The following is a 24642-nucleotide window of genomic DNA, read 5'->3' as shown; positions in this document are numbered from 1 at the left end:
GGCCTGTTGTGGTGAATTAGGCATCCTTTTCTAATAAATAGGCTGCACTAGTGCACGTCAACATTAATGTATGTGTGTTTAACACTGCCTATACTTATTGAAAAAAAACCCCCCACCCCCAAACTAATAAAATCTGGAAACCTCCCCAGATATATGGCTCTATTCACAACTATGGGAAATTTACTGAGCGGACACAGTGAGCCCAGTGCAGATTTCTGCACAGATGTAAACGCTGCGGGAAGTCGCCACGGACAGGCAAGTATGCTCTGGGTTTGTAGCTTACATGCGGGGGGGCAGGGAATTTTCCTTTAAGAAAAAATTATCTTTAGCAAGCAGTAGATATATGCAAAAAGTGTACAAAAATAATAATAATAAAATAAAAGGTTAATACTTACCTGCGTCTTCCCCGCGCGCTCCCGTCCGAAAATGTGAAATTTCTCGGGCGGCCGTAAAGCATCTTGGGCCGGACACGTGCGCAGTTCACATTTTCGGCCGGGTTGCGAGGAGAAACACAAGGTAAGTCTATGGACGCGTGCACCCGCATGCAGACACCGTGGGACAAGCTCAGAGGAGTCAGCGCTGGATCGGAGACCCGCCGCAGCGCTGGAGGGACAGATGAAAAGGAAAGAAGTGGAATATTGGATTAAGAGGCATAATTTAAGGTAAGTGCTTTAACATGGGGGGAGGGAAAAAGATTTTTGACTGTAATGTCACTTTAACTAATCTGAAAAAAGGATAACCTCTCTATGTAGAAGGCACAGTTAAAATACCAATAATATTTTTATAAAGTTCACAAACCCACATTATGTATGGCAACCTTACTGGTACATTAATTAATTTCCGCCATGTTACCAATATTGTCCAGAATATTTATCTGATATTGTTATTTATGGATGACTGCCATAGGCCAAGCACATATATAAAGGGATCAGGTAGAAGTAAAACTGCAAACATACCAAGCCCTGAGTTAACTTTACATTTAAATAAATATAAGGAAATCATTCTGTTTCCTGTAAAATATTTAGCTAGTCAGCTCAAGGCAACCCAAGCCTCTTTTATAATTAAAGGATTTCCACTCCCGGCAAATTAAATAGGCGAGCAAAGATTAATGTTTCCACTGGGGACTGCGTCTTGCACCCAGTCAATAAAGCGCTATTTAGTAAAAAAGGGAGGAAATCCCCGAGGAGAATGTAACTGTGAATACAAATTCTCTGAATAAGTATGATGTGGAGATCTGCAGAGATTTGCCTGACAGTATGACAGACATGAGTGCAAGAGGCAGCTTGTACAACACTTATGTACTATAGGCTGCATAGATAAGTACAGAGGAGAATCCAATTCAAATATTGTAGCTGTGGCTTAAAAACATAAAATGACAAATGCTTGGGAAGCCTGAACACTGACTTCTGAGTGAATTTGATGTTTCTAAAAGTGATTTGGTGAAACTCTGGGCAAGTAATTAACTATATAATTCAAATATTTCTCTGTTTACTGTTTTACTTGCTAAAGGATTAATACTTTTGTCAGCATCTGTTGTCATTCACAGATGTCTGCCACACTACACAACCAGGAAGATCACTGTACTATGACTCTAACCCATACTGAAATATGGGGGCAGCCACTGTGGACCTTGTTCTAAAAATGCTAGCTTCCTTTTCGTCACTGACCCAGAGCAAGCATTTAGCCAGTAAAGTTAGAACACACATTTGCATTCCTTTTAGAGACCAGTAAGTCCAAGACTACTGAAGTTGTTTGTTCAATCAGTGCCTTCTGACATACTGGTGTTCAGACGTTAGTGACCCCTGACACACATTTTCAGTTGTTTGAGCCCCCTGACACAATGATGTTCAGCCGTCAGTGCCCTCTGATACAATGGCCTTCAGTCGTCGGTGCCTCGATACAATGGCGCTCAGTCGTCATTGCCACGTGACAAATTGTTGTTTAGTCATTGATGCCCCCTGAAACACTGGTGTTCAGTCGTCAGTGCCTCCCAACATACTGGTGTTCAGTCGTCAGATCCCCCTTTGATTAATGGTCAGTGGGGGCTCACTTAGAGATAACATAAGAACTTCCGTGAGAGCAGCTGCATAGGTCCTCCATTGTTGCCTCCAGCATCTCAGAAGAGCAACATTAGCACTGAAACTATGCAGGCAGCATGGGATAGGCTATTACCCAATGATGCCTGCACCTGCAAAGTGATGCTAGACCTGGGGCACTGGGCAGGAGACCAATGTCCCAGGTACACAGGGATACCTATGGCAGAAGTCAAAGTGTTGACACATCACTTTCATAGGCAATTAATGGAATATGATTCAGCTGTATTTTTATTGTGATAGTAACTTCACAGTTAAACTGTTTTGTAATGTGCTTGTTATTTTGTCTGCCTCCTAGTCAGTCCAATGTTATTAACTCAACTAGGATTAAGATGGGATGCTTTGCATGCTAGGTTGCAAAATAGACTGTGACTCAAGCTATAACAAGCGGTTGTTATCGTTAAGAATTAAGACACTGTCGCTAAGACACTTTTGAAATACGGCCACAACATTTAGCTTAGATCATTTATTGTACATGTTACTATATCTAAAGTTGCATTAATATAGTTGCTCTTTTAGAATTTGTTGAAAATAAAATCATACCTAAAGCGGGTACCAAAAAGGACTCCCTGGGTCCAATCCTTGTAGTCATCTGGTTTGTTAAAATTACCTGCAAGGAAAAACAAATAAACTACGCTAGCAGTTGTGTTTCAGGATCACCAAATTTAGCCAAAATTGAATCTTTAAACAAATAGTCTGAATAAATATGGTAATAATGCATCAAGTTTGGTAGACCCATTACAAACAAACTGGAAGCTTACTATAAGAGAAAACATGCAGCTCAACATGCCTACATGTGCAGTGCCCTTGGCCGCTATACCAAAGATGAAAGACTTATTGCAATAAAACTAAACACAAATTTGGGGATGTATGAAACTGCACTGCAAGTTTTGTGCAGAATTCTGGGAAAATCCAGGAGACGGCAATAAAAGCAGGGGAACAAACAGTATATAGCATATGGCCTATTTTTTTTTTCATGGTTGCAAGGAAGCAAGATTAGAATTGTCTGGTAATTTTAAATACTCTTTTCTGATGGCAGAGCTTTCTCCAATTTCTACCTTTACACGTGGTATTTACAGCATATAATATAAACCTGTCCTTCCCCAAACTTACTAAATTAGTTAATATACAGGCACATTACAAAGCAAGGGGGAAAGCCATACCAAAGCTTGATTTTGCTAACTGAAGTCAAGATTTGTAGAATTGTGCACCCTGGGATACTCTGAAAAATATTTAAAGATACATGCAGGCACCTATGGGTGCCCTCTGTTCAATCATGTCTGCAGTTTAGTAAGGTACATCAATTCAAGTTAACTTTATGCATGCACTGATTTTGTCAAACTAGAAATGCTGTTATGTTAATGTAAAATATATGTACACATTTAGAAGCACTGCCCCTCTGGGCTCATTATATCATAATTGCTGCAAAAATGCTGACAGGCCACAGATATAGCTAGGGCAGTGCTGACATCAAAACCTTTTGCTATTTTTAATTACATGGGCACTTATTTTAAAATAATCAGTGGGTGAATATTATCTGTCAAACTGGTTGACTACAAGTAGCAGAGCAATTTTAATTTATGACTTATGAGTAAGGGCCTTGCTAATACATGTACTGTCTGTCCTAACAGAAACCAGATTTTTATAACATTTAACTTCAGCACCAGATCTGCTGTAAAGTAGGGTAAATAGATTGGTTGGAACATCCATTCAAGTGACATGCGCCCATGAAGAGGCTAACAACATAGTAATAATAAGCATTGTTCAAATTTGGAAGTAAGCTTTAGTAACTAACAGACACAACCAACATGTTGATAAAGCTCTGTGGTAGCTCAGTGGTAATTCTGGAGTCATCTGCTGTGACTCTTTTTTCGGAGTCACAGCAGATCTTGATGTTGCAGTCATTCCAGTATGGATGGGAAGATCACCCTCAGTGGTCAATTATCTTTCCACATAAAGATGGCAGTAGTCCATGGCATGCATACATTTCATTTGTTTATTGACCAAGTTGGAGACAGCAGTTCCAGCATGTCCCAATGTGGCAGTCATTACAGTTAAGATGAGAGATCGATGTTACAGTAGGTCCTCATGCGGCAGCTGTTCTGTTAAAAATAGGGAGATCACCCTCAGTGACCATTCACCTACATTTTCCAAATAGTTTAAAGTAATTGATAGAGTTAAGTAGTAAGATCGGATGGCTGGGTATCCTAGCAGTGAACATCAAGCACTGGCCCATAAAAACATTTATGCTTAAAAAACAGATGTGATAAAGGATTGTGGTAATTTTCTTACAAGAACACTGTGCTTGTTTTATCATGGTCATTTTTTTAAAATTTCTTTAAGCCTGTGATGGGTGTGCACAAAAATAATAAACAAACATAAAAAAGATGCACTGGGGCATGTCACAATGGTCTTTCTCGCGAGGAGAAAGAGATCTTCTTAGATCCTGGGGGGCTCCTGATGAGTGCTCTGCCCCTATGTCCACCTAGTCGAAGCTAGGCAGACCCCTCTCCTTGTGGTCAGCCAAACCTGGTTGGGGGCTCTCCCAAAGAGACCCCTGGTTCAGGGGAGGAAAAAAAACTGATGACCACACATTCTCCCCCTAGACTTCAGGGTAGGCCCAAAGACAAAAGCAAGTGGTGTTGTGGCCTAGGGCTGTTTCACACAATGCGGGTTTCCAAACCCATAGTGTTACTCTGGTATCCCCAGGGCACTTCAACCATTTTAAGCCAATAACCAGGAGCAGGTAGACCTGCTCAAGTCAGGAGGCCCTGGGCCTCTCAAGGTCCCAGTGCTAGGCAAGTAGTTTCAAGCTCCATTTTACCCAGGGATGCTACAGTTTCTTTCCCATTGCCAGGACCCCTCAAGACTCCCATCATACAAGGTAGAGTACTCTGCAGCCAGCCATTCTTACCATAAGGCCCAAACAGCAGCACCATTTCCTCTAGGGATGCACCGATAAATCGGCCGAAAATGGTGCTTTTGGCTAAATGCCAAAAGTGCCATTTTTCTGTCGATACATCGGCGCATCCCTGGTTTCTTTCCTCCCAGATGGGCGCTGCTCTGTGTCCTAGCATAGAGGAGAGAAACTGTGACAGCCAGGCGAGCGCTGCGGGAGGAGAGCGTTGTGAGCGGCCGGGGTCTCTCCCCCCACAGAGCTTAGCCTTCTATCAGTCCGGCAGAGCGGTGTGTAGGTGGAGACAGCACGCGCTGTCACATGAGGCTGAGCTCTTCTCCCTGCACTGCTCCGCCCAGCCTCCTGTGACAGCTGTCAAAAAGGAGAGCCACAGCAAACACTCAGTGATCGGTGATCGCTGAGTGTTTGTACATAATTGAGGACATAGTATTATATGAATATTATGAATGAATGGGAAGTGATCTACATCACCTCCCGTTCATTCATGATTGTGGACATGGTAAACACAGTATCGCCAAGTTATGAATGAACAGGAACACTCCGTATAGAGGATTCCTGTTCATTTATAACTGGGGCTGCAGAAAAAGAGATTGAGGACTCTGTGTCCTCAATCTCTTTTTCTATTTTAAAAAGGGAAATATCAGTGGTCTGTTTGGACCCCCCAATATTTCCCCGAAGCCTCTAAAAGTAAAGTAAAAAATAAAAATTTAAAAAAAATTAAAATATATTTTTTTTAAATGTGAAAAATTAAAATAAATAACATTTTCGGTTTCGGCCTGAGATTTTTTAATTTCGGTTTTGTTTTTGAAATTTTCATTTCGGTGCACCTCTAATTTCCTCTTCTGGACACTGATAAGAACAGATAATACACTTGATCTTAGCTAAAATTCAGAGAAGTGATAACCTGATCATTACCTTATACACTCTTACATTATCAGTGTATTTTTCATTACCAAGATTCATTTCATTTTAAAAGCATGAAACGGCTGAACATATGGAGAAATGTAAACCCACAAAAGTGGACGCACTTAAAACTAAAAGAGACTATGCCCCGAGAGAAGAGCGCTTAAAAGTTATATATCAGTTCACTGAAACAAAATTAATACAACTTACAATGCGATACTAAATTGATAGTGGGTGAAGCCATTCTGAATAATTATGTAAAAAGAGCCCAGATACAGTAGAGGCTACAGATTGCGAAGTATATGTTGTTTGCAATATTTGTAACTTTGTAGCTATCATAAACATGAGTGGTGATCCCGTCATAAAGGTCCTTGTTACGACACATCCTGTTATAGGGTGATAATGCCATGTTCCTGTCTACTTGTTTTGCTCCTGCACTTACGATGGATACAATAAGTGGCCATTTTAACACACACTACGCAGACATGGTCCACTGTTGTCACCATCAGTTAACCTGATCTGACCAGCGGTTGCTGGAGCGAATGTATGTAGTCAAGAAGTGGCTGCAGGAGATCACTAGAATTGAGATAACAAAATAAGAATAAATCGCTTCTCTGCTTTTTGGCTAAGATCAAGTATCTGTTCTTATCAGGTGCAGGAGGGGAAAGGAGCCGCTGTACTGGCCTTATGGCTGGAATCTGAGTACCCTGCCTGGTGATGGGGGTCCTAAAAGGTCCTGGCTATGGGAAGGAAACCAAATTGAGCGTCCACTCACGTATAGAGTGGGGGTCGGGAGTACTTCTCGGTTGCTGGGATCTGGCAGGGCCCAATTCCTCCTGATTTGGACAGGTCTTCCTTGTTTGGCCATGGGCTGAGAAGGCACGAAGCATGTGGTGTTTAAGCCCCCTGGAGTGGTGACTCAGGGGCGCCCTAGTAGACCTATGGGTTTGGGACCCCACTGTCTGAACGGCACTTTGGCCACGACACCTTTTGCTTTTAATGCACAATCGCCTCTTGAGCTAGGCCTTATGGTTAAGACCAGGGGTAACTTTTATTACCGGGCCGCAAGGCCTCGCCATTGTATTGCACTCTAAATTATTTTTCTCACTATATGTGCACTTTTCACTCTTTTTAGGTGTGTTTTTCACTCCACAGGATGGAGGGTGTGGGTCTTCAGGCCTACCCTGAAGTCTAGGGGGAGGATGCGTGGCCCTCAGGTTCCTTCCTCCCCTGAATCGTGGGTCTCCCTTCGAGGGAGCCCTTAACCTTGTACTCGGTAGTCGACTGGCCACAAGGAATGGGTCTGCCTGGTTTCGGCCAGGTGGACACGAGTGCCTTGCCCGTTAGGAGCCTTGCGCCCCCCGAGGGGTCAGGGATGGGCCCCATCTCTTTGGGAGACGGACCCTTTGGATTGCACCCCTTCTATGCACTTTTTTTGTGTGTGTTTACATGCACTTTTTTTATTCACATTTTGGGTTTCGATGCACGCTCCACGGGCTTAAATTTTTTGTTTTAAAATGCTTTTTTACAAAATTATAAACGGTGCTATAGGGAACTAAAGCCATGGTGTTAGAATTAACATCCACTTTAACTATAAGGAGCAACCTATTCTTATTATTTACTTAAATCCAAAACAAAATATGAAAAAAAAAGAAGACTTCAATATCCTTTTATTTGGGTCTACAAGACTAACTGTGACAGGTTCCCTTGATATATAAATAACAACAGATATACACACACATACTTATACATTTGCAGAAAAGGAATCTCATACCAGTTCAATATTTAGATACATTTGTGAAGTGTAGCTGGAGCACAGTTTTCAATAAGGATCCATTAGGCTGTTATTTCTTCCCATGATTGTACTGCTGTTTTAACGTTAACATTCTGTGAGCAAGTGTCTCCAAGGATCATGTCAATCATGCAAATCTTTTCTTTGGTTCAAATAGCATGTAAAACGTTGAAGCAAGGGGCGTGTGGTTCCTTTCAGCAGACGGCATTATGAGAATGCAATTTTGCATTATTTCTTTGAGTCTCAGCTAAAACAGCTCAGACCTCAGCACTATTCATTTGAAAGCCTGCCAGGTTATTATCACTGGAACAATAAATACATTATACAAATAAAATAGAATCGGAGCGTCGAAGAGTAATGGAATAAAGCAGGCATCTGCTGAATCCAAAAAACCCAATCAAGCAAGGCGACTTGCATGTCGTTTCCAGCTAAAATGTATTTGAACTGGCGCAATGACAGAGACTATGCATAAGCATGGCCCCTTTTATATCTTCCACATTAACTAGCTAATCAGGCATATCATGCTGTTAACTCCTCCAGCTCTGAAGCCATTACATTGCCTGCTGGTAGATCTTGGCTATATTTAGGCTGCTGTTAGAGCAGCAATTCAGTTGATCACAGCTTAGATGGCTTGGATGAGAGCAGAAAGTACATTATATTTATCCTTGTATAGCACTGCAGCAGGCAAAGAAAATAGTTTATTTAAGAAGGAAGGATTTAGGGAGGGGTTTTCTATTTCCTCAGTAATTAAGTTATAAATATACCCTTTTGAACAATAAATGGCTTCATCTAAATTTTTTTACCATATAATAGCATAAAATGGAAGTAGAATATGCTGAACTATTGTAATCCATGTTTACCATCAACAACAGGATCATATATTTCTTGATTTAATGAAACCAGAACATGCAAACATTACCCTAAAGGAAGCAATCAGATTTTATATAAAAAAAAACAAAACCCTTTAGTCCACTTCATGTATTACTTTCAACGTTTTCAAAATAATTGTAAACTCAGATAGTGTAATTGAAAGTAAAGCCAAACCTTTTTTAGGCTTTACTTCTCTTTTGGGTCATAGGAGTACATATACTAATGCACTCTTGTGACCCAAAGCAAGCATAAAGCGGGCTACTTCCCACTATCTTCTGATGGAAAGGATCCTGACAATATATTATTCAGATGTGGAAATCTGAACACAGTCTGTACTACTGCTAGCACTGTGCTGGTTGTATGTCATTTTTCTTGTTGTTGCAAAGATTTTAAGACAGCTGCCAAGTAGAATACATCCGAGGTGGTGAAATGGAGCCTATTGACCATGATACTGTCTTGGAAGACCATCAAGGGCTATATACCTATAGGCAAGTGGATAGAAATACTGTCCAAATCTTGCATATGAGGCTTGTCCAAACCTATAGATTTTATTTAATGAGCATACAGATTTATATATTAAATATGGAGGTTGTTCAGGTCTGTAGACTGTATCTGAGGTGAACCTCAAATTGGGACTCTTTGCTGCACCAGAAGTGACACGTTGTGATATCACTTGCAGTTTTGCAGCATCACATGTGGACTGACCCGCAGGAGCCTTTGGCTTTTAAAGAAGGAGAGATGGCTAAGCAGCAGGAGCTCCTTGAGAAAGGGGTCAGAATGGACCCCAAAATGTTGGTTATAGGACCTCACAATTGCTCATTGGATCTGGTATCAATTGTATTGTACGTGTTTGCACTTGTATGTATCTACACTGTATGTTATAGGCTCTTGTAGGCATCTATGCTGTAGGATATGGGTTCAATATACTGGACAATTCACTGACACAATTATCATATCCTATTCTAACTTTGTTTACTGATGTTGCTTTTCTTTGCATTGGTGTGTGACTGACTATATTATTGATGATGGTTGCTAAGTTATCTGTACCAGTTCAAAATGATACACTTACTGCTAGTGTCCGACGAGTAGCAAGGCTGATCAACTGCTGAGCCAAAGTATTTAGCAAACGTGTCCGTAAAGAGAGGTCTTCAAGGTCATGCCGAAAAGGAAATGCAAGACTGTCAATAACTACAAGTTTTACCTAAATAAAAGAAGAAAATCAGAAGAATGCATGTCATCTCTTACACCAAAATATGCCAAAAAATATCAGCACCAACAAAGTCCTTAAAACTTGCAAAAACACATATGTTATTGTTTCATTTTATTCAACATAATATAAACATTTTTGACTTAAGGGGAAATTCAAGTTTTTATTATGTGGGCACGCCACTGTATTGGTATATGTATGGTTGTGAAACCACACCTTAAAAAAGTTGATGTTTGTGGGAAATTACTGGCTTTTAACAATGCCAATTGTACAAACAGCAATGACGACATGCCAACTGCAGTACATAAGAACAAATTAAATCTCAGTTTCCTTTAGTCTCTCCAGATTAATGCCTTTAATGCCAAATAACTGTTTACTAGCTGCCTCTAGCCTTTACCTTAACCTTTATAACAACTGAATTTGCTATAGAAATACCCTTAAATGAGAAGTGTAGGGAGAGTAAAACATACTACTACAGTAGTGTGCTACTGTCGCATGCCTGCTCTATACCCAAAGCTGAGCAATCATATAACCACTGATGGCTCAGCTCACGATCTCTTCTCCCTGTGATAAGCAGTGACTGTCAGTTACTGCTCCCAGCTGGGATTCCTCCCTTCCCTCTCTCAATATTGTCAGGATCCTTCCAAACTGCAGAACGTCTCTGCGCTGTCAGCATATAGCGTGCAGTAGCCCTCTATGTGCTGACTTTGGGTCACAGTAAATGTACTACTGTGACCCAAAGAGAAGTAAAGCCATTTATAAAAAAAAAAAAGGTTTGGCCTTACTTCTCTGTTAAAAGAGATTTATGGGGTGAGTGAAAAACATTTATCCCCATAATTCAAGCCAACCTGTGACACTGAAGCTGTTACAGGTCGGCTCTATAAATCGGGAACTGAGTGAACACACACCGCCAATCGTTGACTTCCTGATCTGCTCCCTGCAGAGACTGCCAGTCACCGCTGCCCGCAGGGATTTACCCCTCCTGTCTCTGTTTCTCCAGCGCTGACTGGAGGAACAGACATTAGAGGGGGCGGGCATAGCTCTAGAGAGGCAAAGCCAGCTGTCAATCAGCCAGCGCGGTGGATCTTGACAGTATTGCCCTTAGCATATAGCAGGCAATATCCCGATATATGAGTTTTGGGTCATAGGAGGACATTAGTCTATATCCTCTTGTGATCCTGAAGAGAACTTTTGGGGAAAAAAGGTTGCCCCATAGTTCTCCTTTAATGTCTATATGTCTACCACCTCTCTAACCAGCCAAAGGCAAAAGCTTAATTCTGAGTGGAGTTGGTGATTAAAATCTTATTCTTCTATCTCTCTATCTTAGACCTTAGCTTTACACTTCATGGCATTGTATACCAAGAATAAAAACAGTCTAGAAAATGTTAAAGATCCACTGGGTGGGATTTTTAAACAAAACCCCTTATCTAAAAATAGTATAAGCCTTGCAGCTCCTTGTTTTTTAGGAAATACTAATAGTGTTTTACTGAAATTCTTGCAAGCATTTGTTGAATGTTTTTGTCAACAAAACATCAGTTATATTTTGTCATGAGCTAACTACAAAGGACAAGGGCAATGACCTCTGACAATAACTTCAGAACAATTTATTACAGTGTTGGACAGTATAACCATACAGGTTATAGTGAAAGGGGATTAACCCTTTAGCTGTCAGGGCCATTATGTGCACACGTTAAAAATACACAATTTAAAGGCCTGAAAATTGCATAAAACCCTCAAAACTGTCAGGGTTATTCACAAAAGGGTGAAGAGTTTGGAGAAGACAGGGGAAGTGAACAATCTAGGACAACATAGCTGAACTGGAATAATTCTCCAATTAAGCTCACTTTCCAGTTCAGCTACTGTATGTTGTCCTAGATTGTTCACTTTTCCTACCTTCTCCTAACTCTATTTGGTGAATAACCCTGTAAGTGTTTTCTGAAAGCAGAAACCCTGGAGAATAAAATGATGGTAGTTGCAATGTTTATGCCACATTATGTTAGCCTATATGTTTATCACACCCATATTTTCTGGAATAAAAGCAAATTATTTAAGTGCACACAAATACAATATATTACCCAATTAATGTTTCAGTAAAATATAAAATGATGAGGTTGCATTGTGTACATAGATAAATATCTCAAGTCTCAAAATTGCATCCTTTATAGGTCATCAGTTTAGAGTTAACCATGTATAATGGCCTTAAAATTATGGCTCCCATGTGTGGCGATACCCAACATATGCTGCATAATTGCTTTCTTTATACATATATATATCACCTCTACCTTATAATATCAAAATCAGATTAGGTAAGTGTAATACAGAAAAACTATCCACAAGTCCCGAAAAATGTATTTAGATGCCTATTTATAAGCAAACATGGAAAAAAAAAGAAACATTATAGTTATTGCTCATGGTAAAACAGATTCCTTGTCTGATTTTCCCAAAGTAACGTCTTGTAGAAGAAAATACTCTAAAAGCTAGGTTGAGGATGACTACACTAGATAGTTGCAATCAGAGGAAAACATCAGCAGTCAGGTAGAATTTTGAATGAAGAATAAAATATTGGAGAAAAAAATGGATTGCAAAAAATAGGTTCTTTTTAGCCCTGAAATTAATGAAAAATATAATCCATCAGACGCTTGTATGTGCTAGAGTTCTTCCCTGCCAAGGGGGCAGCAGCTTTTCTACAGTAGATATTACAGTGGCATGTTATATATTTGTTTTTTACAAGTTGATACAATTTATAAAACAGTCAATTACATAAATAAAATACAGAAATTACTAAAGCAAAGCTAATAACTTCTATGCATCATAAAAATGACAAGGCGGGTACTGAATTAATAAACCCATAGCTAAAAATGTGAACATTGTTAGAAGTCAAACATCTAACAGACTGACGACATCTTTGGTCCATCAGGATTCAAGCATTTCAACTCAACGCAGTAAAGAAAAATCGTGACAAAGCTGTACGGGTTATAAATGTTGCATTTGTGCACTCTGCTGGCAGAAGTAAATACATGACTTACAAGTTTAAAAAAGATAAATTCATATAACATGTGATTAAAACATGTATCCCCATGCTCCGCGGTTGGAACATGTCTGATTTTAGATACTGAAGGGAATAATAATAATTATACTGCAGCATTTGAAAAAGGCACCATCATTGTAAGGCTAAAGCAACACAAATAACTGCTTACTGCTTGTTTTGAATATGTTAAATACTTTAATGTTCATAGTCAAAGGGCACATGTTCATGTCAATTATAATAAAAGAAGCCCTTGAGCTTCAGTTAAGTAACTGTCCATAGACCTGAGAGCAGCAACTCAGGAGAATAGTGTCATCAGTCAGCTACAGTCCGCAGTCTACCCTCTAACTAATAACAGCAGATAAAGGACTTAAAGAATGGAACGTGTAAAGAGTATAAGAGGTAACAAATAACAAGCACATACAACATAGATGACTATCTCTTGAACAAGCTGGTTCAGGCAGTGATCATAACATCTGTAAGTTGATGGATATCAACTGAAAATGTCAATAGGCCAGGTTAGAGTTTCTTGTCCAAATGCAATTATACCCTTCAGATAAGCTTGTCACATATGACAGCTCAAAGTATAAATATGTACACTTGGGTGACAGAAACATACAAGTTTATGCATACCGAGAGCTACATATCTCACCATGCCTCCTATTTCTCCATAGGTCACAATCTAGCTCACATCTTTGCAATATTCGTCAGGAGTGCAGTGTCTTATAGTGATAGTAAAATCAAAATGTTTTTTAGCTTTTTCAAAAGCTGATGAAATCACTTACAATGAATGCTGCTCCTTGACGTTTAAAAGTTTTAATTTTCTGCAGAATAAGAATAAGATGGATTACACTAACCGGTTGGGACACTGGCAAACCCGAAAAAAGCGTTGTAAGCCAGCGTTTGTATAACCCTACCTCTATCCAGCATGCCTTAGTTTGCTTGCTAGTGTCCTAGGGGGTTGGATTTTAGTCTACCCTTAAATGTGGTTCTCGTACCTGGTCTGGAACTCCAGGTTGATCCTCTGTTCGCCTTTTAGCCCTGACAGTTTCTCTGTCTGGCATGGCCCTTTCTTCATCTAGCCTTGATTCGGGTGTTGATTGCTTCAGTTACTCTGTTGTTGGATTGCCTCTACCTTTAGAGAGAGAGAGAAGTCTGCTGGACCTCTCTGCGGCGGTTACCCACCCCTCAAGTTGGACTGCTTTTGGATGTCTAGACTGTAATCAAAATTCTTGTTTCCCTCAATCGATGATAAAAAAATAAAATATTTTTGCCATACAAGCTTTTTCTCAAAGTCAAATTGAGGCATACATGTCCCGTCCCACTATGTTACTGGCCCTGTGTACTACTTGCTCACAAAACTGAGGTATGCTGGTTACAGGCAGATTACAGAGGGGCTGGTTTACAACTTTATTTCTGTTTCCCAATGTCTTGACCACCGCTGAGTGTTTTAGAATTCCTGAGTCCCTCAATGAACTTGAAAAAAAGAAAAGATTTTGTGGCAAGTACACAAATCGTATCACTGTTTCTAGGATCTCCATATTTCTAATGGTTACCTATATAACACACACAAAAAAAAAAAGGTATATCTACTTATCAACACCACAGGATGCCACCACTTGGCTTTGGAACTATGAAAAGGTTGGAATAGAGTACCTGAAACCTTTCTGATACAGGAGCTGAGGTGAAAACCCTTTGCTCCAGAAAACCCACAAGCGCTACATGGAGGTCTTCTGACTTAAGTGCTAACACAAATTAGAGGACATGAAGTGAGGAGAAGGTAGGAAATTCAGAGTTAGGTCTGTCCTGGAAGACGTTATGGGAAATGGAACTCTAGTTTAAAGCCAGTTGAAACCACCACCCTTACCCATACATCTAACATACTGTCCGTCCAGATATTTCCAAAGTCTAAGAGATGTCCCCTTATTCTAAAAAAATAGCGGTGCCCCTTCAAGCCGAAGAAGACTTTTCTGCAGGTTTGTGGGCCCACTGCTTGCGGTGAAACTGGGCTCCTGGCTTGGGTTTTGCCTTAGAGGCAGAGGGGGTCCAGATACAGCCTACAAAGTTACTGCTGAAGATATGCCAATCTGCATAAAGAGACAAACTCAAGCAAATTGAAGATGAAATCCAGATTGAGGAAAATAAATAATTCTGAAGAAAAAATGGCTAGCAATATGGTTAAATTCTTCACAGCTGAGAAAAGGCATCCATCTTCCTGGGACATTAGAAACAACTAAGGCATGCTGGGAGTGGGAGGGATTATACCCAAAAGGTCATGTTGTTTTGTTTGCCAGTGTCCAAATGTTCCAGTAGGTGACAGTTTAACCCAATTCTCAATGAAAGAGAAAGAAAACAAAAAACTTAAACCTTTTGTTTGCATCAGTGTCTAAGCACTTGCTTACAGGATATAATATAGAGTGGATATTTTAGTACAGGATTTCAATAAAATAAACTTACTAACCTTTGAATGCTGTGCTAGGAAGTCTGACAGGGTATGTATATGGGCTAGTAGCTCAATGTAGTCTTGACAACAAAAGTAATAAATCTGTGAAAGGATGTTATTAACGGTAAATCTTTGCATAGCTAGTCTGTGACCTGAAAAATAAATGATAAAAGATAGAGCATTATTTAGGACAAAAGTTAACCAAATATTACTCCACAGCTAATAAGCATGCATACAACCTTGCTTTCACTATAAATGCATTTGATTTAATATGACTAGTTTCTAAAGGATTTATAGGCAACAGAAACATTTTTACAGGTAAACTACCTACAATTCAGCATAATATTCTTGCAATATCAACATACAGAGATAGTGATAAAAGGAGAATAACTTATTAGACGGTCTAATGTTTGTATACAATAATCTGGTTATCCGCTTATCAGCAGAAGAGAGCAGTTGGAAGAAATATAGAAGGTCCTCCAAGAGATCAAAATTAACTGTCATTCAAATACATTCCATCATAGCCACAAAGGATATAAACCAATATGCAGCAAATACTTTTCAAATCCAAATATTACCATGTATAGGTAAGGGTGAAAACATAGCCAGTGCAGACAGGGCTGGTGCTAGGATTTTAGTCAAGCAGGGCAAGGTGCAATTTTGCGCCCCATCCCCTCCCCCTGGTACTTGTCAAAATGCCCCGATGTTTGCGCTATGGGGTTTTTTTTTTCACTTACCTTCGGTGCGGGAGAGCAGCGGCAAATCAGCGCTGCGCTGGTCTGGTGGGAGGAGCTCCAGGTGGGGTCCTAATTTAGCTGGCCGGCGACTGCCTGAGGTGCCGCGCGTGTCGGGATCCTCAGGCAGTCGCTGGCCAGCTAAATTAGGACCCCACCTGGAGCTCCTCCCACCGGACCAGCGCTGACTCGCCGCTGCTCTCCGCACCGAAGGTAAGTGGGAAAAAAAAACATAGCGCAAACATCGGGGCATTTTGACAAGTACAAGTACTTGTCAAAATGCCCTGTTTTTTCCGCCCTCACCCTGCAGCGCCGTAAGGCGCCCGCCTTACTTGCCTTGCGCTACCGCCAGGCCTGAGTGCAGAGAGCCAGCAACCCCACCCATTATAGACTGCCTGCAGAAAACTACAGGGGGCAGATATGAGACCAGTTACCATGCACATGGAGAGAGCAGCAGTAAACAGGTTTTTATGACCGGAAACTCCTGCACATATGCAAAGTGTGTGTGTAAGTGTGTGTACGGCAGGGAAGGGCGGCTGCCAGGACTCCTGGCTGCTGCAGACACCTTTTAAAGTTAAAGTACACTTTTAAAAAATAAATAAATGCACACTCATTAAAGAAAACAATTTGCATTTTTTTTTTTGCAATGAAGCCAGCAAAGAATTGCAATCGTGATCAATGGATCAGATGCAATGATGATGCAATGCTCTGGATCACGCACATTCTTCCTCCTGTTCATGTCTGTACCAGACTTGCGTGATCCCGGGACGTGTGTCCGGAACCGTGTGATCGTGTGCAATTGCACACAGCGGTTGCCACGTGGCGCCATTGATTTCAATAGGATTATATATAACGCAATTGCTGAGAATATTGCGTTTTTTTCAGCGACAGGTGTGCCATTGGTAAAAGAATATCACCACTAGCACGATCAGTGGTGGTGTGCGATTCCGTGACCGTGTGGTTTCGTGCATGATTGCCGCACAGTCTGTTGGGGGGTTTTACGTCATTTTCAGGCCTAAAATGTGGAATATAACATGGGTGCAAAAATTGAAAAAAGGGCCTCAGTCATGAAGGGGTTAATTTTATACCCTGAACATGGGTGAGGATAAAAATCAGGGAATACTGCAACAAAAGCAAATTAAATTACATACGCACCTTCTTCTTGGTGGGCTTGAGTAATAAGACTACAGTGCACAACACAAGCATTTGCAATATCCACCAGTCTTTCCACTCTGAAGCTGCTCTCAGTATCAATGTAAACAGTTTCGCCATCACTGCCTCCAAAGCACTCTGGTATCTGCACATCTACTGCCAGCTGCATACTGTTAGAAAAACAACAAAAAACGACACCACACAATATAGTTGAATATATGTAAACAAAGTTGATCTCACAATACTAAATAAAAAATATAACAGTATTGGTGTATATCAGGCCTGAATAGTCACCCAGAGATAGGAGCCTGCTTAAAAAAAAACCTAGCAGCTAGCACTCCCCAACCTGCATATGGCTATACAAAGTAGCTGAAGAAAACACAGTTAAGCAACAGTAAAAATAATACACTTGTTCAGGTAATTCTGAACAGACTTTATTTTAAAGAAAGACTCCGAGTAGAAGAAAACGTAACCCTTGCAGTGGGACTCCTCCTACACTGCAAGGGTTAAGTGCTTGTTTACATATACAGTCCAAACTAACAAAGAAATACTCACCCGAACCTCGGACCCACCTGGCTGCTAAAACTGCCCCTGCAGCCTCTTTCCCCCTCCACTCCTGTAATGGAATGTCACTTAGTGTCCTCACGTCCAATACACTGTACTGGAAATGATGACTCAGTACCTTAGGCTGCCAGAGTGAAGGGGAAAAGAGGCTCCAGGGGCCAGTCTAACAGCCATACGGGAGCAGGGTTCAATTGAGTATTTCATTGTTATTTTAGACTCTAGACAAAAATTAGCACTTATCCCTTGCAGTGCGGGGGGAGGGGGGACTCCCACTGCAAGGGTTAAGTTTTCTCCTTCACTGAGTTCGTCTTTAAAGCGTAAGTAAACCAGCAGAAAAAAAAAAATTGTCCTCAATTCTAAAAATTCAACTCAGCCATATCGGTTAGAGTGATAGAGAAAATGGTTAAAACTAGGGAAAAAGAAATAATTTAAACATTGTGCATCCAATATAGTGAACAGAGGTTGTTTTTCAACAGCTTGGGAACAGGTTCTGCCAATGAGAGCAGAAAAAAAGGCCTAAAACTAAGGTGCCATTTCTCAAGCACCCAATCTATTTGACTTCTGGAACTTGAGCTGTCTTTGTTGTTGAAGGCAGCATCTGTTTATCTTGTATTACAACTACACTATGGGGCAGACATATCTACCGTGTTTCCCCGAAAATAAGACACTGTCTTATATATTTTTTTTCCCCAAAAAAACACACTAGGTCTTATTTTCGGGGAAAAACGGTATGTACAGAAATCAGGACTGGGAACCCTTTCTATGTACAGAAATCCGGACTGTGACTGTCACGCAGAGCAGAGATACCGGTATGTAATGTACTGTATCATACAGTACTGGAGAATGGGAGTGAAAGAATGGTACTGCGACTGCCACACAGTGTCACAATACTGTACCTGGCTGCAGCTGTCTGGAGCTCTGTGATGCCGTCCAGGCATCCTAAAAGCCGAGGCAGTCGGGCGGAATGGCTTGCAGGCGGGCCGGAGGGAGGGAGCTGCGGCCAGAAAGTTGTTTACAATCTTGACTTATTTTTAGACCGTACATGCAGACGGGCGGGCAGACGGGCCAGCGGGAGGGAGGGAGCTGAAGCCAGAAAGTTTTTTGCGATCGTGACATTTTATTAGACCGTACATGCAGACAGGAGACAAGCTGCACATATCATTGATTTTTACACTCAGACCCCTTGCTGGCTGCTTGGATGCAGCAATACATGTGCGCCCCCTACCGCTGAACTAGGTCTTATTGTCGGGGTAGGTCTTATATTACAGAAATCCCTGAAGTTAGCACTAGGTCTTATTGTCGGGGAAACACGGTAGATATACATGTGGAGCCTGGATCTGCCTGCATTCACCCAGCAGATTGGTCTAATCTAAAAGGGGAACCAAAGGCAGGCGTACAGGATTAAAGCTGAACAATTATTTACTTCTTTGAAGGGGATCCAACATGTGTAGACATTGGGAGGTTCCAGGCATCAGTGGCAAATCACTGATAAAAAAATAAAATATTATTATAAGTATGGTAAAAGTTACTGAGACCTAATTTCCCATTGAAGAAAGGGGAAATCCAGATGTGCTGTGAATGAACACAGTTCTATGGACACAGTTAGGACAATCTCTACAGCTTGCAACCAGTGTGACATAAAGAGCTCCTTTACCATAGCTGTGTCTTCCCCACACCAGGGGGCCCACAAATCTCAGTGATCTTTCCTAGAGACACTCCTCCCCCAAGGATTTCATCCAAAGCTGAGCAGAATGTGATGATACATCCTTGAGCTTGCTCCTGCTCAAGCAGCTCCAAAGCTGTATGTTTTAGTATCTGTGAATCATTGCCTTGACCTAGTCTTTTCAAAATCTGCAGTGCTTCCTGTGCCGCTTCTTCAGATATGCCAGCTTCTGTTGCCCAAAACAAGAAAGGTAGTTTAAAGACAGCATGGTATATTTCATACAATCATTTCAGTATCAAGACAAGCAATAAAGCAGACACCTTTGAAGTGAAGTGGAATATTCAGTACCATAAATCCTGTACTTTTAACTAGATTGTTCTGTTATAACTGTACAGTGTCGTAAAGAATCCAGTGTGCATAACAGGACATTTTGTGTCCTGTGAGGTTGGCCTTTATACCAATATGTACAAGTAATTGATCAGAAGCCGATTAATCGATTATTGAAAAAGTTGACAACTTTTTCAATAATCGATTATGTCAATTAGTTGTTGCAGCACTAAAATAAAGTTGTGAGAATATGCCTGTAATGAACATCAAGTCTGTCACCATACACAACAATCAGTGCAAGCACACGCACATAACGTAGTATGGGGCCTGGCACTTAGGGTCTCAACTCTGCACGCACATCAAGCACTAGCATTGGCACCACTCAGCTTATTTAGACCCCAGCTAGCTGGAGAAGGTGCTAAGTGTCCTCAGCTATTCCTGTGACCTGCAAACGGACTGTGTTTCTGATCTCCTGCTATCGACCTGGCCTGCCTCTTAACCTGCTTTCGCATCTCTGCCTTTGTTTGCTGACACTGTCTTGGTCTCCTGACCTCGCTTACTGTCTGCTAATTTGGTACCTCCTGTTGTCGGCCTGATCCTGACCTTGCTTTCTGTCCACTAATTTGGTACCTCCTGTTGTCGGCCTGATCCTGACCTAACCACATCCTCATCATTTGATGTATTTAAAGGCTAGGTTCACCTTTCTGACCATGTTACACCTATATTTAGGGTGTAACATGAAACATTGTCAGATTGCAACCTCCCCCACCCAATTTACCTGAATTGCAGGGTTCTTCTCCCCGCAGGCTGCCTTTTTTTTTTGTCATCCATCCACAGGAAGGAGGAACTACAAGTCCCATCTGCCATCGTGGAAGAGGGGCTTGTAGTTTCAGAGGAATACAAGTGCAGAGACGTACATGCAGTGCTGTACATACTGTGTGTATATATCTACCGTGTTTCCCCGAAAATAAGACACTGTCTTATATTTTTTTTGGCTCAAAAAAACACACTAGGTCTTATTTTCGGGGTAGGTCTTATTTTTTTTAATTTTTTTAATGTACAACAAGCCACACTTATTCAAGTACAACAGTCTACATGTATTCATGTACAATAATATGTTGATCAGGGCAATCAGGGGTGCCGTACCTTTCCAAGAGCAATTTGCTAACCAATATCTGGCTAGAATGAGCGAAGCGCACTTTCACTATCGATTCCTCACAGGCGGAGTGCATTTGGTATCACTCCGCCTGTGACAGGAGCCGGCGCTATAGATGAGGCATCGGCTTATGCGGCTCTGCTCCCTCCGATGCCGCCTCGCTTCCTTTAGCGCCGGCTTCATTGGCACCGCTGATTCTCTCCTGCCTCTCCCGCGGCTCTTCAAGTTCCCCCTTATGCCACCACTGGCCCTGGGAATGGCCACAAGTAGGTCTTATTTTTGGGGTAGTTCTTATATTTTAGCAATTCCCAAAAATAGTACTAGGTCTTATTTTTGGGGTAGGTCTTACTTTCGGGGAAACAGGGTATATATACATACATACACACACACACACACACACATGTCCTGGTCCTGAAGTGGTTAAAATTGATTCCGATTTCAGGCTGTCATCTCTCTGGCTGCTGTAACAAAAGAAGCTGGTGAAGCAGATCTTTGCTTCATCAGCTTCTTTGGAGGTCCCTAGGTGACATTCGGGGTCTAATAGACCTCTGATGTCTCCATAAACAGGATCTGTCACTGTGTATATGCTATCACAGAGGGAGCTTATTGGTGATAGCAATAAAGTGTAAAAAAAAGTAAGATTGAAAATTAAACTCGCATACAAAACATTTTTTGTGTTTTTTTTATTTTAAGTCCCCCACCCTCATGTACATACAAAGGTAGACACGCGTTGGGTGCGCCTGCGTGTGTAAGCGACGATTGTGCCACACGTTGCATATCACCATAAACGCCAGAGTGCGAGCAATAATTCTTTGGCCATCAATCACTGTTAACACTAAACTGATGAGCGGTAAAAGCATCCCCTATGGCCAATTTTGGGTACGGTCATTTTTTGCGATTTCACGGGTGCGTGCAATTTTAAGGCTTGACATATTTGGTATCTATTTACCCAACGTGACACCATATTTTATTAAAAAAAATTGGGCAATAATAAATGTTTCATAACAAAGTAGGGAAAACAGATTTTTTTTTTCCAAAATTGTTTGCATTTTTTCTCTCTATATAATAATACCCCCAAAAGAAAGCTCTATCTGTCCCCAAAAAATGGTATAAAATTAATTTCAGTACAGCGTTGCATGACGGAATAAATGTCAAAGTATTGCAGCGCTGAATAATGAAAAATGGCCTGAACAGGAAGGGGGTGTTGACAACCAAGTAATTAGCATTTTCAAATGAAGATCAGCAAAGGCAACCCCCCATCTTTCTCTGGTGACAAAAGTTACAACATGAACTAATAAACTGAGGCTAGGTTCACACCGACCGTGCAGCAGTCCTGCACAAAACCGCATGTTTCACTAAAACGCCCACCACTTTTTTGAGCCCGTGGAACGTGCATCGAAAAACAAATCCCCTGTGAACAAAAACAGTGAAATCACAGCACACAAAAACATGCACAAGGATGCTGGGTCCTTCAATCAAGAAGGGACCACTCTTTTACCGACCCCCCGGGGCGCAAGGCTCCTGACAGGGGCTGGGACGACTATGGTCCACCAACCCGAAGGCCAGTGGACCCCGATCCTTCGGGACCTGCCGAAGCAGGTCCCACAAGTACTAGGTTGGGGGATCTCCCGAAGAGAAACCCCCAGAGGCGGGAGGAGACAGAGAACCCTATATAAGGGCACAGAATCTCCTCCCCAACGTTGGGAAAAGGCCCCGAAGGTACCTGCACCCTCAGTCATCCGTGGGTCAAAAAACGCTTAAAAAAAAAAAAGCCAATTGTGCATTAAATATTAAGTGTCCCGGAGGCGTTGTGCAGAATATGCAATATGGTGTGTGTCCATGTGCATCAGTGAGTCAAAGTGGGGTCCCACACCCAAGTGACTTTCTGAGCACCCCTGGGGGTACAACACCACGGGCTCTGCCGCCTCCCAACCCTTCAGCCAGACCAAACTTCGCACCCATTCCCATCCGAAGGTAGTGCCAGCCCTACCACGGGGACAAGTCCAGCATCACCAGACCAGAATCTATCTGGGAGGGACTGTACCCCATCCGACACCCACCAATTACACCAGAAGGTACTAAGCCACGGTCCACCTTTCTACATAGGCGACCGTGTCCTTTCCCCTCTGGCAACCAATAAGAACAGATACTACACTTGATCTTAGCCAAAAGGCCCGAGAAGCGACTGCCGATCGCGCTGGTGGTGCCATTATTTTCTAATGGCACCCCAGATCACACAGTTTCCTGCCACGATACCACCAGTGCAATTAAACACGATCGTGGCTAAAAAAAAAAAGCAGCGTGTCGGTTGTCAAAAAACAAAAAGGTATTTGCACCTTTTTTTAACAATTGCCGTGCGAATGTAACCACATTGAAATCAATGGGGCCACGCAGAAATTACTGTTTACAATCGGCCACATCTAAACCTAGCCTAGTGTTGATATTGAAGGCGCTTCATGGCACACAGAGGACAGACACAGTTATTTCATAATGGGGCTATTAAACTGGCCACACACTATACACTCTGATTGTACTATCTCCTTTACATTTACCAAAGCTATATAACAGGAAAACATAACTAAACAACCTGTTCAATGATTATCAAATTAGACACGTCCTTGCACTACAAGGGTGATGGTAAATCTAAAAAAAAGTTTGTGCAATCAGATTGTATAGTGTATGATCACCTTTCGACTGCTCAAGCAATGAAGAACAGCTCCGCCATTGCATATGCAGCGCCATTTACCTCTAGCTACTTCACTGACTGACAGGTGAATCACATCCTGCAGTGTATGGAAGCCCGCAGCAACCAATCTTGCTCTGATTGATGGCGCGATGGGAAAGCTGCCCACCTCCCGCTGCATGCCATGCACGGATCTTGACTGCACTGCCGCCAAATAACCAAGCCACGCCCAATACAGAGCTTCATACAGCGACTGAGCGGGATTACACGGATACAGGAACGCGTTAAAAAAATGACTGTTGAATGTATAAAAGTAATTCCGTTCTGTGAGTTTTGTACTATGATTATCCGAAGCTGGAGAGGCAGCTCTATCTTTATCAAGTTATATTGCTTGCTATGGCGTGAACCGCTTGCGGTCACGTTTAGGTCTTCGACAAAATGGCGCTTGCAGACAAGATAGAATATAATGTTATTCTCTTGTGGCGAGAGATGTAACTGCGCCATCTAAAGGGAAGTTAGAGGTGCTGCGATCTTAATGAAGAGTGATGGTGATAGAGGTAACGATAAAGATGTGGAAGGATGATCTCGTAATTTGGGGACGAAAGGAGACTAAAGGTGTCACGTTGCAAACAATTTGCACTCCCAGAGCTGCTAGTACGAAAAGGATGCAAAGGGATGGCCATTAGTTGCGTCCCAGATTCTGTCTAAATCTGACCACCTTCTCACAATTAGCTTTATTTACTATTGTAGAACAATTATATTCCTCCACAGTGAAGAAATCCCCACATTAGGTGTCACCAGGAGAGGTGTCCTTATTGGAAGATACCCCCTTACCTCCTGTTCCGAGAAACTGTGGAGTTCCTATCACTTTGTACAGTGGTCATGCGCAGCAATAGAGTGAAGAAATAAAAACAACCGACGGGTTCAAATTGTTCCACACTATATCCAAACTGAAAAAAACATATACGTTATTGTGTCATTATTGCTTACACATAAAACTTTAACAGGAAAATAAGGTGACATGGTGTAGTTTTTTAAATTCGGTGTAAATTATCCTAGAACAGTATTTTATTAGCTGCGTGCAGGGAAGCATTGAGCTGATGGCCAGGGAGG

At 41.6% G+C, this 24642-nt stretch overlaps 1 protein-coding gene across 1 annotated transcript in view; it reads right to left on the bottom strand.

The window, feature by feature from the left end:
- RAD51C (RAD51 paralog C) overlaps positions 1 to 23751 on the bottom strand; it is a 35269-nt gene extending 11518 nt beyond the window's left edge. The window contains exons 1-6 of the mRNA XM_018560902.1: positions 23593 to 23751; positions 19355 to 19592; positions 17140 to 17306; positions 15269 to 15402; positions 9645 to 9776; positions 2637 to 2703 (exon numbers count right to left, since the gene is read on the bottom strand). Of these exons, the coding sequence (XP_018416404.1) occupies positions 2637 to 2703; positions 9645 to 9776; positions 15269 to 15402; positions 17140 to 17306; positions 19355 to 19592; positions 23593 to 23710 (856 nt within the window). The 5' untranslated portion in view covers positions 23711 to 23751. The remainder of the gene's footprint in view (positions 1 to 2636; positions 2704 to 9644; positions 9777 to 15268; positions 15403 to 17139; positions 17307 to 19354; positions 19593 to 23592) is intronic.
- Positions 23752 to 24642: the final 891 nt, after the last annotated feature.

This window comes from Nanorana parkeri, unplaced genomic scaffold, assembly GCF_000935625.1.
Source record: "Nanorana parkeri isolate BGI_ZX_2015 unplaced genomic scaffold, ASM93562v1 scaffold486, whole genome shotgun sequence".
Taxonomy (NCBI): Eukaryota; Metazoa; Chordata; class Amphibia; order Anura; family Dicroglossidae; genus Nanorana; species Nanorana parkeri.
This window is presented reverse-complemented; position numbering and strand designations above follow the sequence as displayed.